Genomic DNA, 17727 nt, shown 5'->3' with positions numbered 1-17727 from the left:
GATTTTTTTTGTGGTTGATTATGTCTATTTGAAAATGGCATAGTGGCCCCTTTACTCTTTTTTTGAAAATCAAGCATTGATTTTTGAATGAGTCCGACTTTGGAGTGAGTGCTTACAGTGATTTCTAGTATTTTTTCCATAGCGTGCGTTGCTCTTAGAATGTCCTGTGACATATTGCCTACTTGTATTTGAAGAGTTTCGATTTCTCTCTGCGTAGGAGGTGATATACTAGTACTTGTGCCCTGGTCTTTTAAATCTGTGACTTTTTCATTGTTCCTTTTTTGTCATTAGTAGGGGGATGTGAGTTTCGTAAGTGCAGGTGCTATTTGTACTGTTGTAGAGGGGGGTATGGAAGGGGTGTTAGCTTCCCTATCCTTTATTGCTGAATTGGGGTTCCCATTAAATGGCCTATGTGTGGGCATAATCATATCCTGGTGTAACGGGGCTGATTTTTCCCGATGTACAGACGTTGGGCGATATTGGCGTATAGTACAGATACTTCTCCAGTCTCTGTACAATTCCCGTCCAGTGAGTCACTTGTCAAAGATGAGTTTCCTAACAGAATTGTAGGTTGTGGTGTTGAGGGTCTCTAGGTATTATGACGTCTATGGTGGTTGTGTTGGTGGTAGATAGGGTGACTGCTTGTGTGGTCAGGTGTTGTTGAGACCTTGTGTTCTCTACACACTCTTTTAAGGTTGAAACAAGTTGTCAAACTTTTCTAACTCGTTGTTGGTTGCTTGTATAAGCACAATACTGTTCTTGTATATAGTTATGCTTAGTTCCGCTCTTAATCTTGGTGACAGGATGATCAATAGTTTAGTACCATGTGGGATATTGCTTATATTTTTTATGTTGAGCATCTTTGTAATAAAATATCAAGTTATTTACAATAATGCTTATGTTTAGATTAAAGGAGGGGTCCAAGATAAGCGTGTCTGGGTTTTTTCTAATTAAGGTTATGTTTTAATTTTTTGGCTGCATTCTTAGATAGGTTAGTTGGGTACTTTATGGCGTAAGAGTTATTGCCTGGTCATTTTAAATTGGTTCCGGCCATAGTTACTGATGGCGATAAATAATTATCTGGGGTGGTCCTGAAGAGGTGATCTCATTTTAATGTATCTTCTATTCCATTACCTGTCTCAAGACGTTTACAGGTCTACTGTTGTTCCTGTTGATATCTCTATTCTCCTTTTGTTTCCTTATGTCCCACTCTGGTGTATCCTTTTGCCCCCGAGTCTTTCTGTGGTTCATGCTAATGCATTAGCTGTCCTTTAGTACCTTATGTTCGTGGTCATTAGGGTATTATCTTCATTGGGAAAAGAAGTTATTTGATTAGGTAACATTTGGTTAGGATGTATGTAAAACGTATTTTCCAATGTTATTTCAAAATCCAACATTTACTTTATTGGAAGCTATAGTAGCCCATTCCAAGATGGCCACCATCTTAGTGATCATAGCTTATTGTATAGTTGAAGGCCCTTGTTTGTTTCCATTGCACAGTCCTCTTTCTATTGTTATTTCTAGACTGCTACCATTTTGGAGGAAGCTTTTTGTGTGGTACCAACCAACTAGGCTTCGGTCGAAGGGGGCAAGACTTCTGCCAGTGCCTAGAATTCGGACTTCACATTGGGGTGTTCGTGGTTTTCACTACGGAACATCCAAACTCTGGAATTCTCTTCCATCGGAGCTTAGGAACGCCAGTTGTCTAACTGGCTTTAGGAGAAACTTGAAAACCTGGTTGTTCCAGGGCTAGGTGCACAGTGGGTTTATTGCTGTCCTCAGCGCCAAGACACCATTAGGTATTCGTACGCTTCTATATAAAATAAAATTGATGCTATAGAAGGAATCATTCCTTTGTTCAAGATGTTCCAGATGGTCAAGGTAATAAAACAAAAGACACGTGTGCAAAAGGAGGATGAAAAATACACTAGACGTTGCTGCACCCTGTCAGCCGTGCCCGTATCGCACATAAGACTGAGTCAGCGGCAGCTGCCATTTTAAAATCAGGCAAGCTGCAGGCAGACTCCTGTAATGGCCGGATTTTCCGCTTAGATGGGATCAGCCCCTAGGGGCCCCTCTAACCCAGCCAGAACGTAATCACCTCCCTCCTTAGAACGTATTTACAATGGGTATGGATATATATATGTACATTTCGTACCTAAGGATGGGGAAATAGCAATAAACATGCATAGGTTTTCTACCATATCCTATTCATATCAGCTAGTCTCGCGGCCACTCAGACCCAGACTAATCTACCCTGGGGCAGATATGACACACAATCCGGCATGTCTACACACATGGGTCTGCAGCCCCAGTGCTCTCATTTACACACGGTCCGCAATCCGGCAGACCTCCACGCTGGTCTCCTCCCCAGCGCTCATTTTCACACGGCCCGCAATCCGGCAGACCTCCACGCTGGTCTCCTCCCCAGCGCTCTCATTAACGCCACTTACCAATGACGACCACTTTCCTATGAATACCTTCAGCTCTCTGTCTCTCTATGTTGGGAAGTCTCTCTCTCTATTCACTAAGGGTCTGCTACTACAATAATATTATGGGATGGCCGAATTATTTAGTGTCAACAATTCCCTAGCTCAAGGGCTCCCTGTTCTCCCTATTTATTCAGACTTACCGGATCAGGGGCAGCATCTGTTCTGGCTGTAACATCTGACTAGGAGAAAAAGGTTACCTATGCTCTGGAACAGAAGACGCTGTTTACAGGATTATGGGATGGTGTCCAAACTTTATCCCTTAGTTGCAGGTCTCCTATCTCCCTAATTATTCACTATTACTTACCTGATCAGGGGTAGCATCTGTTCAAACAGTAATACCTGACTAGGAAATGAGGTTACCTCCACTATATGGGGACAAAGGATATACACACTATGTGATTGAGTTATTCCCTGATTTAAGCGCTCCTACTCCCTTCTGATCCGTCAGTGGCTCAACAGCAACCGGTTAGAAGACAGGCTAGCTTTATCATAAAAAACTCATGCACACTAGTTCACTAAGAAATGGGGAAGTTTTTATTTTACCAATTATTAAATAAACATACACAAATCTATGGGATCTCTATAACTAGCAGTAACTTTAACACACCGCTGAAAGAAAAGGATTAGACATACAATTTATCTGCGGGGTAACAGGAACTTTTAACACACCGCTGAAAGAGAAAAGATTAGACATACAATAGCCTAGGGAATAAGGACAAGATTAAGGTGTAATTGTAAAGGGGACTAGTTCAGACTACCTCACCTATTAGAAGGAAGATTTCTCTCTGACTCTGGTGGGATCAGGGCTCTCTCTGTCTCTCCCTCCGTCACCACATCACCACGCCTCTGGTTCAATTGCTCCAGCTGACAGCCTTCTTTGATGCTCTCTGCACTGCTCTCTCTCCTCATCTTCAGCAATCGTCTGCCTTCTTTCTCCATTCCAGAACTGCACTCTATTCTGCAGCTCCAGCAGACATCCTGTTCTCTCCTCTGCAAGAACCACACTGCTCTGACTCCAAGCTGAACTGACCTCCAAGCTGGACTGCACACAAGCTGGAATGAACACTCCTCCTCTCCTGTAGTTCGCTAATATGGAAGCTTGTCCTTTCATGGAAAGTTACGGCCAGTAACCTGCCGCCCACCAAATTCTTGTACCTCCCCGTACCAAGGACACGTTCCCAGCCGGCCGGCCTGAAGTTGTGTCTTCGGAGTGGAGAAAAATACATTCCTTCGATAAGGGCCAGCCTGAGCCAGTTCTCTCCAAGCGAACAACAGCTTTAACTATAAACTTTACCTTTACTCTGCAAGCCTCTCAGCTCCATCAAGATGGAGTCCCTCTAGTTCTGGGCCTATACGCCTGAGAAGGATGAAATACCCCTTAGCTCTGTCAGAATACCTACATAAACCATACCAATGTGTAATATAAAGTCAGGACCACAGGATCCAACCTCTACTATAAGCAAAAATAACAGGCCAAAGCCAATAGGCAATAGATGGCCTCTTCTAGGTCTGGAAGAAAGGGCTTAAAAGGGCCAACACAAGCTAGGAATACCTATCCTAGATGTGAGCAAGATTAAAGTCTATATCACTGCTAAATAGAGCCAAAAACCCTGCCAAGACAACTCCACAGATCAGTGTGTTTATTCTATAAGTTTCACAACTCTTACTCCCTGAGCCATGCAATCGGGCCTCACGGGGACAGGAGATCTCCTTTCTACACTGGATCCTCAGGCGCCAGCCGTCCCTTATCCAATCGCACTAGGGATAGTGTAGACGGCGGAATGTGGATAGCGTCGCTGCAACGTTATCTCAGTCCGATTAGCATTGAAAGCCATTCTACCCTCCGTCCAGGGAAGGCTAGTGCAAGTGTTCACAGACAAACCACAGCCATGTTGTACTGCAACAAGCAGGACTGGGTAGGGGTGTGGACCCTTTGTCAAGAGACCCTGCGTCTCAGGACATGGCTAGAAGAGGGCATATACCTGATGATACAACTTCTGGTAGGTTCTCTAAATGACATAGCAGACAAATTCAGCCAAAGGTACCCAGCGATTCACAAATGGAGTTTCCACCCAGAGGTGGTGCAATGTCTCTTTCTGCAGAGGGGAGAGCCTTTGTTAGATCTATTCACGAATTCCGAAGATGCGAAATGTCACCAGTTTTGGGCGTTGGAGTCTCCAAGGAGGCGCTAGCTCGAAGCTCAAAGACACTTTTAAGTCTTGAGTCGAACTTAGGCCTCCTCAACGCCTTTCTGCCCAATACCACTCCTGCCTAGTGTTCTCAGGCTGCCCCTTGGATAGGGTTCTCAACCCGTACCTGTCAACACTCTTCCTTCTTGTGTGGAGTTTGAGCGGCGACAATTGATAGCCTTCAACCTTCCACCTGACGTCTGTAGTGTTATCTTGGCAGCGATGCGTTCCTCTGTCAAAACGGTTTATGCCTGCCGTTCAGCTGAATTTGTTGCATGCTGTTTAGAAAGACACATTGATCCCCTTTCTGCCACTGCTCCTGTTTGTTCTTGCCCAGCAGGGCTCAGTTCTGGGCAATTTTAAGGGATCGATATCCGCAATTTCTGCTTTTCTTTGGTTGCATGATCAACCTTCCCTTTTCCAATCCTCTATTGTACATATGTTTTTTAAAAAGTTTGTTCCTTCCCACTCCCCACGTTATGCCCCAGTGGGATCTCAGTCTTGTCCATGACTTCCTTATGTGTGCTCCCTACACAATTATCCACTCAAATGCCTTACCATCAAAACGGCCATTGTTGTGGTGATAACATCTGACAAGAAGGGTCCGTGAGCTCCAGGCCTTGTCATCCAAGCCTCCTTATCTCAACATCTGCCCAGACAAACTGGTTAATCATACAAGAGCTTCCTTTCTTCTGAAAGTGGTCACTCCATTTCGCATAGGCCACAACATCACTCTGTCTACTCTTTACATGGCACCTCACCCCTTTAAGCAGTTCGCCCCTTTAAGCAGAAGCAACTTCACCATCTGGACCCAAAAAGAACATTGCTGTTCTACTTTGACCCCCCAAAAGTCTTCTGGGTGGACTACCAACATTCCTTCGTGGGATATGTCAGAGCGGAGAAAGGATGGGCTGTACAGAAGCAGACTGTCTCCCGATGGATCATGCTGTGCATCAAAATCAGCTACACACTAGCCAATAACCAACCCCCCTGATGGTTTGTGTTCTCTTTCCACCAGAGCTAAAGCTGCTCATGAAGTTCCGGTCCTCGATATTTGCCAGGCAGCAATGTAGGCCTCTTTGCCCAGGTTCACCAAAGATTACTGTCTGGACCGTAGAGATGGGCATTTTGCCCTTTAGGTACGGCCGACGTGTGAAATTGGTCCTCGTACTCTCCTCTAGGTAGGTATTGCTTGAGTATCTATTCTATGGTAAGCAATCTGCAGCTAGATGTCTCTATCAAATGAACAAATTACTTGCCTTCGGTAATGCCTTATGTGGTGGAGACTCTATTTATCCGCATATGCCTTACCGACGCACCCAACCTCCCTGCTCTGCGAACAGATTTCTAGGGACAGGGTACTTCCCTTTCAGGGCCCTAGTTTTCCACACCAGTGGTCAGTGTACTTTGTGACTCTGGGATGGAAAGTCACGAAAAGTAACTGACGTCAGTGCTCCTGGGTTGCGCCTACATAGGCCCTGCGAACGTTACTTTGGCGCAGACGACGCCAACGATGCCATGTGGATACGAACGATGCTACCTATAGGGGGTACTGGTCCCTAAAAATTCCGGATCCAATCTATTGCCGGGATAGTATTCTAAGGTAAATAATCTGCAGCTAGATAAAGGGCCACATGTATTAACATTTGTAATTGCGATTACCTAATTGCGATTTACAGCAAATCGCAATTAGGTAATTGCTATTATCAATGTATGAAACTCCAAGAGTTTCATATAGTTATTCGTAGTAGGACGCAAATTGACCTACCTCATTAATACTAATGAGGTAGGTCGCAATTTGCGACCTCCTAGAAATTGTTTAAATCAAGGGGATGGTGGCCCACTGTGGTCAGCAGACCACCATGACTGAGATTGCTTTTAAATAAAGCAATCTTCTTTTTAAATGCAGCCCATTTTCCTTAAAAGAAAACGTGTTACGTTTAGATAAAAAAAAATGAATAGATCACTTGATTGTTTTAAGAGCTGGTAGTGGTCCGTGGGACCAATGCCTGCTCTTAAAAAATGTTTTTGCATTAATTTACAAAGGGGAAGGGGTCCTCTGGGGACCCCTTTCTGTTCGTGAATGGGTTACAACCAACTTGAAGGTGGTAAATGTGAATGTTTTGCGATCGCATTCACGGTCTCAAAACATTCATACATGCAGCGATACAGTATTTGGAAGGGATGCCCTAAACATGCCCCTTCCAAATTCCGAATAGCAAACCCATTTTGTGATTCAGTAACAGGTTACCGAATCGCAAAATAGGGTTTGATACATGTGAAAAACATTTTTTGCGTTCGCAAATGGGCCTATTCTGAAAATTGGCCCATTTGCAAATGCAAAAATGCTTGACACTTGTGTCCCAAAGTCTCAGTCAGATAAGGCGTTACAGAATTACAGAAAGTAAGAAAATTGTTCATTAGGTCTCTGACAAGGTAAGTAAACCTGCTTAAACGTTGTTGTAATGAAAGTGTAAGTTGCCCTTTTGGGATGGATTGTTGTGTAACATTTATTTTTTTAATTACTGCTTTAAATTGTTTCAGGCCTAATGAATTCATGCTTCTTCCCACAGCCTTTCCATGGTTTGGCATGGACATTGGAGGGACCTTGGTAAAACTAACCTACTTTGAACCTATCGACATCACAGCAGCAGAGGAACAGGAAGAAGTAGAAAGCTTGAAAAGTATACGCAAATACTTGACCTCCAATGTTGCCTATGGTTCCACTGGAATTCGGGACGTGCACCTTGAACTGAAGGATTTAACCCTGTTTGGGCGAACTGGAAATTTGCACTTCATTCGATTCCCAACCCAGGACCTGCCTACTTTTATCCATATGGGGAGAGATAAAAACTTTTCAACTTTGCACACAGTTCTTTGTGCCACAGGGGGTGGTGCATATAAATTCGAAGAAGAATTTCTTACTGTAAGTGCTTTCTGGAATTGTTTAAAATAATAAAATATAATGGACACATTTGTTGTCATAATTCTTGAGCTCTTTAGTCAGCCACATACATAGCAGACGTTTTCTCCTTTTGGCATGATGTGATCTGCATGATTCATGCTGGCACTATCTGTAAATTGATAACACGTGGTAAATTGTTGTCGGTTTTATATCACTAACAGTGAATTTCCAGTTTACAATGCACCCCGTAACAGTCTAGATAAAATGGAGAACATTGAGAAGCGTGATTAATTTGCTAATAGCTTACTAGGGGACCTTAGAGTAAAAACCATGGGCATAAATCAGATTACATTTCTCCCTGAAATTAATGGCAGAGATATAGCCCTCCTTTGTGTCCAACCCACTCAGCAGCACTGCAGTCAAAGATACCGTTTTAATTCCTAGAAGAATACACATTATTGGGCATGCTGTATCTCTTTAATCACCTGATTACCCCCTTTGCCTACAAGTTGGTATGTGGTGCCGGTGGAGCTGAGCAGGCCTTGCCTTGTTCCAGAACTGGCAAATGGGCTCAAAACATCTCCTTGCTCACACGCAGTTGTAGCAAGTACTAGAACAACTTTCCTGTATTGAAGCAGTGTGTAATTTAATTTCAGTGTCCCTTTTGAGTTTGTGGAAATTATGTAGGTCTGGGACCTTTAAAAAGCCAACTGTCATGATTAGATTCTGACCTCTTACTTATGTTTGCTTTTCATATGTTTGTCATTTGCATCTAATTTTAATAAGTATTCGGTATAATTTTACTAATCATTATGCAGTATGTCTCAGATATGTCTAGGTGATAATTTGCATTTTATCACGCACATGTCTGTCTCTATTACCTGCTTCTTAAAGGATGGTAGTGCTGGGGTACAGTCAGTCACATATGTCTTTAATAGCCCCATTTCAGGTGCTGGGCACAAAACCAGTTGTAGCTTTTAAGCATAAAGCACTTCACATGCTTTAACTTCTGAAAGAAAAAAACGAAATTAAAAATTACAAAAAGAAGTGTACTGCTGACAAAAAATCTGAACTAGCTGAAGGTGTCACACATAAAATGGGAACACTTGGCAGCTCTGTATTCACTTATCGTCAGGGCTTTAAGTGGGATGAAAAAACTGGGGGGGGGGGGGTCTCTAAAAGGGGCGTGGTCAATGTAATTAGGGGCTTGGCTTTAACACACTTACGCTAAAAATCTGTGTTTAGCATAGTGTGCCGCCCGACTTGTATTTTGCTGTTCCTGCCATTGCATCCAAATATGTGAGACAAGTCACATTACACCTACAACAAGTAAGGACTATTGGCTTTGTCAATGGTTATTAGTTGCATAAGATAAATAAGCTGCAACTATGGCTGGTTACATATAACATTGGAAAAGCTTCCAATTGAAGCCCTGGTGACCCTACCGCAATGCTGCTGCTCTAGCGTTTCAGAAATAGAAGGGAAATCCAGAAAGAAAATGACTCTTTAAAGGATTTCCCTTCCACTACACCGCTCACCTGGCATGACATCATGCCGTAGCTTCTCCCCTAGTGAGAAGTGAGCAATGTGAGCACGTACACACCGATGTGCCTGCTATCTTGAAACGGGTCTCTATCAGGCTCTGTGCGCCCTGGCACTTTTTTCTGGACTGCACTGACAGCAAACTGCTGTCACTGCAGTCCGCAAAAAAACGGAGCGCCTGTGCCAGGGCTCAAAACAGAGCCCGATAGAGACCCGTTTCGAGGCCCCCTTTAAACAAGCTTTTAAAATGCAATGGTTTTGCCTTTGTTAAAATTAGAGCTATTGGCATTGCTCTTGACATTATTTTTATTTATGTTTTTTTAAACATAAATAAATGGCATTGTCATTTACAATGCCAATAGCTTATTCTCTCGCAAATGACACACACAAACCCCACAGAGAGCCCCCCCACACACAGAGCCCCCCCACACACACACACCCACACAGAGCCCCCCCCACACACACACACACACACAGAGCCCCCCACACACACAGCCACACAGAGCCCCCCCACACACACCCACCCAGAGCCACACACACACCCAGAGCCACACACACACCCAGATCCACATACACACACCCAGATCCACACACACACACCCAGATCCACACACACCCACACACCCAGAGCCACACACACACACACCCACACACCCAGAGCCACACACACCCAGAGCCACACACACCCAGAGCCACACACACCCAAACACCCAGAACAACCAAGGTCAGCCTCTTGTGCTAAAGAAATGGTTAGAAAGGACACAATTTCAGATTCTCGCATTTGTAACTCATTTACAGAGGTCCCAGCACTTCTAGACACCTGCGTGCTTCGTGCTATGACTTTAAGTGGCCTGGTTTGAGGTGTAGGGCAACACCCGTATTCAGACAATTTTTACCAGTGTTATTAGACAGACCTTCCTAGCAGGCTGAAAGCCCCATTACAGATCTGTGATGGTCATGTTAGCGCTACACCTTGAACCATGAACCGAAGAACACAGATGCATGGCCTGAGGGTGGGAATACAGAGGACGCTGCCTACGACCTTCCAGATAAGGGGCTCTTGCAGAAAAAACATTGATTGGAAGGTCTGTAGGATGGAACTGTACAAATATAGCACATACTTCCCGGAGAAACAAAGGCCTGTACCATACAGTAAACTCGAGATTCCCTGATTAGACATTACTTCTAAGCTGGTGGTTAAGTAGTGTCAGACTCGTATGGATCAGGCATGGGAAAAGACATGCAGCGGGCTTCCTTGAAAGCAACACAATGTGATGTCCTGCACAGTAGTGCAATCCTTTGACACTGAAAGTTATTGTTTGAACCCACCTTTCATATTAAATACGACAGACTATGCCCATTCAGTTTTTGACCTCGCAGCAGTGACCGTTCTCTCGTACTTGCATTTTCACAATAAATGTACAGTAGCCGTTTTGAACATTGCTAATAATGGGCACTGCAGTCCGGAAATAGAGACCAGTGCGAAATGGTAGTATGCCCTTACTGAAAGTAATGATTATGTGCATTAAAACCATCGCTATTAGACCTAAACGCACTGGTGTTATAATTATTTCAGAAACCTAAAGCATGGATTGGAGATGTCATGATCATACACTCCTTGGCCTCCTTGGCCTCTCCCACTGAGACATCTAACAAGTAATACGAACGGCAACAAAATTATAGCAGTGTACAGTAAAAGGTTGCCCAACAGGGATACATATTTACCCCCAGAGAAAAAAATATATAGCTGAAATAGGACAATTACACATAGAAGTTGTTCATTTGAAAAAAAAATCGTTGCGTCATACGTATTTTAGCCGATGCCTGCATTTGTTTTCACTCGTCGCTCGTGGAATCTGGGCTGGAACTTAATGGAGGATGAAAATCACAATCTCTCCTTTAAACATCTCATCCCTGCAATTCGACAGTACCTAATGCCCTGTAACTCATCTATTATAACTGCAAACATGTACATGATTCCGCATACCCAGCCCCACTAAAGATCACACCTAACGTCTACAAATGTAATCTGCCAGACAGGAACAGAAGTAGATGCATCAAGTAGGTTCTTTAAGAGCACAAGACTAACCCAAATAACCACTGGAAAAACAAACAAGAATTTACAAGTGGGTAACAAAATGCTGCAGCGGGAGGGGGGGAGGGAACGGACAGCGGGAGGGGGTAGTGTCAGACTCGTATGTATCAGGCATGGGAAAAGACATGCAGCGGGCTTCCTTGAAAGCAACACAATTTGATGTCCTGCACAGTAGTGCAATCCTTTGACACTGAAAGTTATTGTTTGAACCCACCTTTCATATTAAATACGACAGACTATGCCCATTCAGTTTTTGACCTCGCAGCAGTGACCGTTATCTCGTACTTGCACTTACACATTAAATGTACAGTAGCCTTTTTGAACATACGGCGCGTGCATTTTAAACAACCCGTCATGCAGCTCCCACATGTCCTGGGAAAGAGCCAGTTATTCTGTGATTGGCTGAGGGAGGGGCAGTTCCCAGGATCGCTATAATGAATGGATGAAAGGGCTTGAAATGATAGGTTGGGGAGGGAGCAAAGTCAGGTTTACTTTAAGATCCGCACCCGCATAAGATCCAGTGGCATACCACGGGCCGTGTCCCTAGTGCAAGCAAAACATTAGCACTTACACTCACCGGGCTCTCAGGCGGATGTTCCTCTCTCTCTTTGGTGGCGGGTGCGGGACACACGGCCGGTGTGTCTCTCCAAGCAGCGTGGGGCTCTCCTGCAACTCCGGCAGCCGAGGCAGCGGTAGGGGAGCGGGAACGGGGCCAGAGACACGGAGAGCGATGCAGCGGTAGGGGGGGCGGGAACAGGGTCCAGAGACACGGAGGGCGGGAGAGGGGGTGGGAACGGGCAAAAAAAAAAAGCAAGCAAAAAAAAAAAGCAAGCACTCACCTGGACTTCTTCCGGGTGCCGTCAATGCCGGACCAGATTCGGGGGCGTTCCCGAGGGCTTTTGGCTGACGTAGCGTGACGTCGCCAAAAGAGAAAAATTCTCGGGAACGCCCTCGAATCTGGTCCGGCATTGACGGACAGAGCCCTCTCCCAATGGCTAGCCTCCATTTATGGAGCTAGTCAATGGGAGGAGGGGGCGGATACCCGACCCCACAGAGAAAAACATAAGGTTTTCCTAGCGCATGTGTACTTCGTACGCATTTGCTAGGCAAAACCTAAAAACTGCCGGTGCTCAGACCCCTTGAGACCCGGCCCACTTAAAGTCCTGCTTATCGTGTTCGTCTGTAAAAAGCAAGCAGGCTTGGTGCAGAGTTTATGAAAGCTCAGCATTACCTTGACAGACTGGCTAGAGTGAGGAATAGATAGCCACGTCATAGGAGCCCCTTAAAAAAACCAGTGGTGGTGATAACACTACAGCCACATGACAGATGTGCTTTTGAAAGAATGATATAGCTTGTTCCGGTTATTTCTTTTGTCGCTGAACAGTGAGTGGTACCAGGTAAAGTGAGTCACATGCCTGGATCATCTCCGATCATCTCAGAAAGGCTCGCTGGCTCAGGGCAAAATTTAGCATTCGAGCTGGCGTTATCTCACTGGGCCCTTTTGTTTATTCATCTTTGTTGCCAATGTGGAGGGACGGTAAATAATTCAGTAGTCTATTCCATTGCTCTATATATCCAGTTAGACAAAGCAATGACAATAGATTCTCCAGCAATGGATGAAACTCAGGCAGATCCACAGTTGTGTGTCATGTTTTTGCTGGGCAAGTCAGGACTGCTCCAGGCCGTTAAACCTCAGCCTGTTCTCCATACTACTCCTTTGCCATTCCAGCCCAGTATTTAGAGACTAAGTCCATGCAGCTTTGGTATGTCTCGGAGTACTGCAGATGAGAGTTGGTCCCTCCACTCGCATCTCGAACTCGATTACTCAATTCAAGTGTATGCACACTTGTAAGCTCTGCCCCTGACTCTTCGTCACAGAAGAAACTCATATCTTCCATTCACCAACTATAAATGAAGCACATGTACACCTTTAAGTACTGTCTTGAAAACTGTCTTGAACTGATTTGTTTTTTTGATAACTTGCAAGTTTGTATTAGTCAAATTTGTTCCTACACGTTTTATGGAATGTTCCACAGTTTTAATTTAACAGTTGTGCAACTACATCATGACGGTTTTAACAATTGTGTCTTCATGATTGATGGAAGTCCTTTAATGTTGTCAAAAGCTAGCAGAGAGTCAAGCAAACCTTTGTACCCGATTCAGAACGTTTACTATTAGCTGGACACACTACGTCGTCTGGTAAATCTTGTTGACACAATACACACAAATCGTTTACTATTAGCTGGACACACTACGTCGTCTGGTAAATCTTGTTGACACAATACACACAAATCCCAATCAATCTCAGTACCAACATTTCGTGTACTAGATATAAACTCCTTATTAATAATTACAAATTCACATCTTTTTTGGTAGACCTTTTTAATCTTTGACAGCATATAATCTCTTCACAATTTCAGAAACCTCTAACATAAATTGTACTAGGGCAGTACAGCATAGTTTTTTATTTGCATCATAAGGTAGTTACTTACTGGGTCCATTAACAATTTCTCATACTTTGTCAGGGGTCAACTGAAATGCAGAATTTGTACAACTTTTGGCATTTTTGAGGTCTATATCTTCATTTATTGTTTACCTTATTAAGCCCTGTGCAAAGTTTCATGTTAATATCACATTTTGCACGTTTCTAACAATAAGATCCCCCACTACAAGAGTAGATGATCAACATAAATGTAACTTGAACCTTTTTCTTGTATCATTTTCATACCTTAAATTGCTTTTCTAGTTGACATACCTCAACCTGGTTAATTCTGCACTTTTCTTTTACAGATTGGGAACCTGCAGTTACATAAACTAGATGAGCTGGACTGCCTTGTGAAGGGCTTGCTGTATATAGACTCTGTTAGATTTAATGGACAGGCTGAGTGCTACTACTTTGAAAATGCATCCGACCCTGACAAATGCCAGAAGATGCCTTTCAACCTAGATGATCCATATCCATTGTTAGTTGTGAACATTGGATCTGGGGTCAGTGTTTTAGCCGTTTATTCCAAAGACCACTATAAAAGAGTTAGTGGAACAAGGTAAGAATATTGGAGGGAACATGAGTTGTTGATGGTTGTGGGATTATCTTAATTACATGTCACAGTCTAGAAAGGTTAGTGCTCTTGCACATAAACATTCTGAAATGGACACAACCTAAATAGGTGCTTGACTGCCTGACGAGTGAAGACCATTCATAATCCCGGAAAACAGGAACATCAAAATGCTTCTCACACCCAGTAAAGTAATGGAAGGACATCCCTACTTTAAGATGTCATACAAATGACCTGTTCTCTAAAACTTTTAAAGGTATTGTTGCACACAAATGGTAGTTAATTTCCTTGTAACTTAACTGGTTTTATTTTTAATAGCCCCTGGGTTGGAACCTCTTTGAAGGAGAATATTCGCGGCAAATCATGATCTGCTGTTTGGGCCTCAAAACTCATGCCCTGCTCTGCTAGAAGGGCGAGTATAAGGTAGAGCAGCAAAGCCCAACTGCTGTAAAGCCAGGCATTTTATACACTTTATAAGTAGACCGGTTTAGCTGTCTCTCCACATCTTCAGTACAGTGACAGATAAGTGGCAGGCTGTAGAGATAGGCACACTGTATGTGCTTGTCTGCAGTTTACCATGTCCCTGTCATTCTATAGATGTGTCTGCTTCTTGCAGCTACATTGTCACTGTACAGACTCTGAGAAACACCTGCAACAATGCCATGCTAAAAACTGGTCTGTAGTCTTCAGTGGTCTGGGGTACCATAATACCTTACTTTATCAGTCTGAGGCAGCGGAGCTGGACACCAGATGCATCACTCCAACAGGGGTACAAAGGTTCAATCTACAAACCATTTTGCTCCTGTGCGTGCATCCTTGTGTTTGTGTGAGTGCCCTCACGTGTGTGTATAGCCTTAGGTTGTAGCTGTATTCTGCTCTGTATAGGAAGTTTCAGCCGTCCTGTACCTTACTCATCCTGACTGTCTGCAGATTCAGACACTATACATGAAATTGCTACAAGGGAGCAAACTGCTTGGCATGCTTTGAACATGAAACCTACAACAGCCCATTTCCCACTGTCTGGGCTACTTAAAACTAAGGAGACTGAACCTTGAAAAAATCTCATGTGGCAAAATACGGACCGTGAAGTGAAACATAAGTTCAATATCAAATTCTCTTGCTTCTCACCTTCAAGAGAAATTTTATGTGTTTTTTTGCGGAATTATATATTCCGCGAACTTGACCAAAAGGTATGAAAGTGCTTTACATGAGCACCAGTTGCGTTCCAGATAGACACATTCATTTTGGTAGGCACGGGGAGAGTGATTTGCCTAGAATTCCATGCTTTTTAGCGTCTTTGCCGAGACTCAAACCCGGTACCCCAGCTTCGAGGCTGTTAGGCCACACCCTCTCCCCAATATTTTCCTTGTAAGTTTTTCAGGGCTTTTAACTCTCACTTGTTCAAGCTTTTCCCTTCCCGGGAATTGAGGTCACAGCAGTTTTCAGTTAATAAAAAGACACTCCCTACCCTAATTATTTAAAATTACTTGCGAACAATTGGGATTGTTTCCTTACACCTTGGCCCTCTCTTACACTTCGTACCAACGTGCACCTTGTTATGTGTTCGGTAAACTTTGAAACCGGTTTCACTCTACAAGAGCCTGAGCTTGGCACTGGCAATGCTTCTTTTCTTTATGTTCAAGCCATTGTATCACTGAGCCAGAGATCTCAAGAGTCTATTTACTTGCTTTGACTTCTGGGAATATCTGTGCAACTCTCTTTCAATTTTCATTCTGTCATTATTGACTGCTCCCATTATGAGTTAATTACCCCTTGGTTTCACTAGCTCCTGCTCCAGAAGACCTGCTTGACACAAGAAAGGGACCACAACAGATAGAGTGTGAACCATTTCTTCTTTTGTAGTATGTTTTGATGATGAATGTAAAATCCACCTATGCTGTCTCTTTAACACAATTCAGAAAAGGGGGTGGTGATGAACAGAGTGTCTGAATTAAGCAGACCACTCTTACCCAGTCCAAAGATCAGGGCTTGATCCATCACCGTTATTTATCTCACTGCACCATCCCAGCTCAGAACCTGGCTATATGCAAATCAGTCTGTCCCTGGCCCAGTGCATCATGGGAACAGGGCAGACTAAACTACCAAGCCAATTCTTCACCAGAAAGGAGACAAGCTACCGGGGACCGGTTTCTGGCATTTCAGCCTTCTTCGGCCCGGCTTGCTTGAATCCTGATGGTGCAGTGAGAAAGGGACTCATGTCTGAGTATACCCTGCCACACCTATAGTGGCCAAAAACGATTCAGAAAAGGGGGTGGTGATGAACAGAGTGTCTGAATTAAGCAGACCACTCTTACCCAGTCCAAAGATCAGGGCTTGATCCATCACCGTTATTTATCTCACTGCACCATCCCAGCTCAGAACCTGGCTATATGCAAATCAGTCTGTCCCTGGCCCAGTGCATCATGGGAACAGGGCAGACTAAACTACCAAGCCAATTCTACCAATGATTCTTTTCTGAATCATTTTTGTCCACCATAAGCGTGGAAGAGTATACTCAGATGTGAGTCCCTTGCTCATTGCACCATCAGGATTCAAGCAAGCCGGGCCGAAGACGGCTGAAATGCCAGAAACCGGTCCCCGGAAGCTTGTTTCCTTCCCAGTATAAGAATTGGCTCGGTCGTTTGGTCTGCCCTGTTCCCATGATGCACTGGGCCAGGGTCAGACTAATTTGCATATAGCCAAGTTCTGAGCTGGGATGGTGCAGTGAGCTAAAAAACGATGATGGATCAAGCCCTGATCTTTGGACTGGGTAAGAGTGGTCTGCTTAATTCAGACACTCTGTTCATCACCACCCCCTTTTCTGAATCATTTTTGTCCACCATAAGCGTGGAAGGGTATACTCAGATGTGAGTCCCTTGCTCATTGCACCATCAGGATTCAAGCAAGCCGGGCCGAAGACGGCTGAAATGCCAGAAACCAGTCCCCGGAAGCTTGTTTCCTTCCCAGTATAAGAATTGGCTCGGTAATTTGGTCTGCCCTGTTCCCATGATGCACTGGGCCAGGGTCAGACTAATTTGCATATAGCCAAGTTCTGAGCTGGGATGGTGCAGTGAGCTAAAAAATGGTGATGGATCAAGCCCTGATCTTTGGACTGGGTAAGAGTGGTCTGCTTAATTCAGACACTCTGTTCATCACCACCCCCTTTTCTGAATCGTCTCTTTAACACACGCACTCCTTTCCAGTAGCCTTAGCATGAATAAAAATGTATACGCCAAGCATGTTGCAGCATTTCATTCTTTGGCAGTGACTTGTGGAAAATAATCTGCTGAATTTTGCTAAGCGCGTTTATGTAATATGACTTTGATCAATTTTTATAATCCCAAATAATCCACTCTTGGAGCCCATATTCCGCATGATGAAAGGCGAAAACATAAGTCCGTTCCCTTCCTTCAAAAACACTTTGTCACCCAGTTGTCTCTTCCTGTAT

At 44.0% G+C, this 17727-nt stretch overlaps 1 protein-coding gene across 2 annotated transcripts in view; it reads left to right on the top strand.

Moving 5' to 3' along the window:
• PANK3 (pantothenate kinase 3) overlaps positions 1 to 17727 on the top strand; it is a 123943-nt gene that overhangs the window by 48322 nt on the left and 57894 nt on the right. For both annotated transcript variants that reach the window (XM_086931416.1, XM_086931417.1), the window contains exons 2-3: positions 7255 to 7607; positions 14014 to 14267. In XM_086931416.1, the coding sequence (XP_086787542.1) occupies positions 7255 to 7607; positions 14014 to 14267 (607 nt within the window). The remainder of the gene's footprint in view (positions 1 to 7254; positions 7608 to 14013; positions 14268 to 17727) is intronic.

Source organism: Lissotriton vulgaris, chromosome 7, assembly GCF_964263255.1.
Source record: "Lissotriton vulgaris chromosome 7, aLisVul1.2, whole genome shotgun sequence".
NCBI lineage: Eukaryota > Metazoa > Chordata > Amphibia > Caudata > Salamandridae > Lissotriton > Lissotriton vulgaris.
Note: the sequence above shows the minus strand (reverse complement) of the source record. Positions and strands in the feature narration are given on the sequence as shown.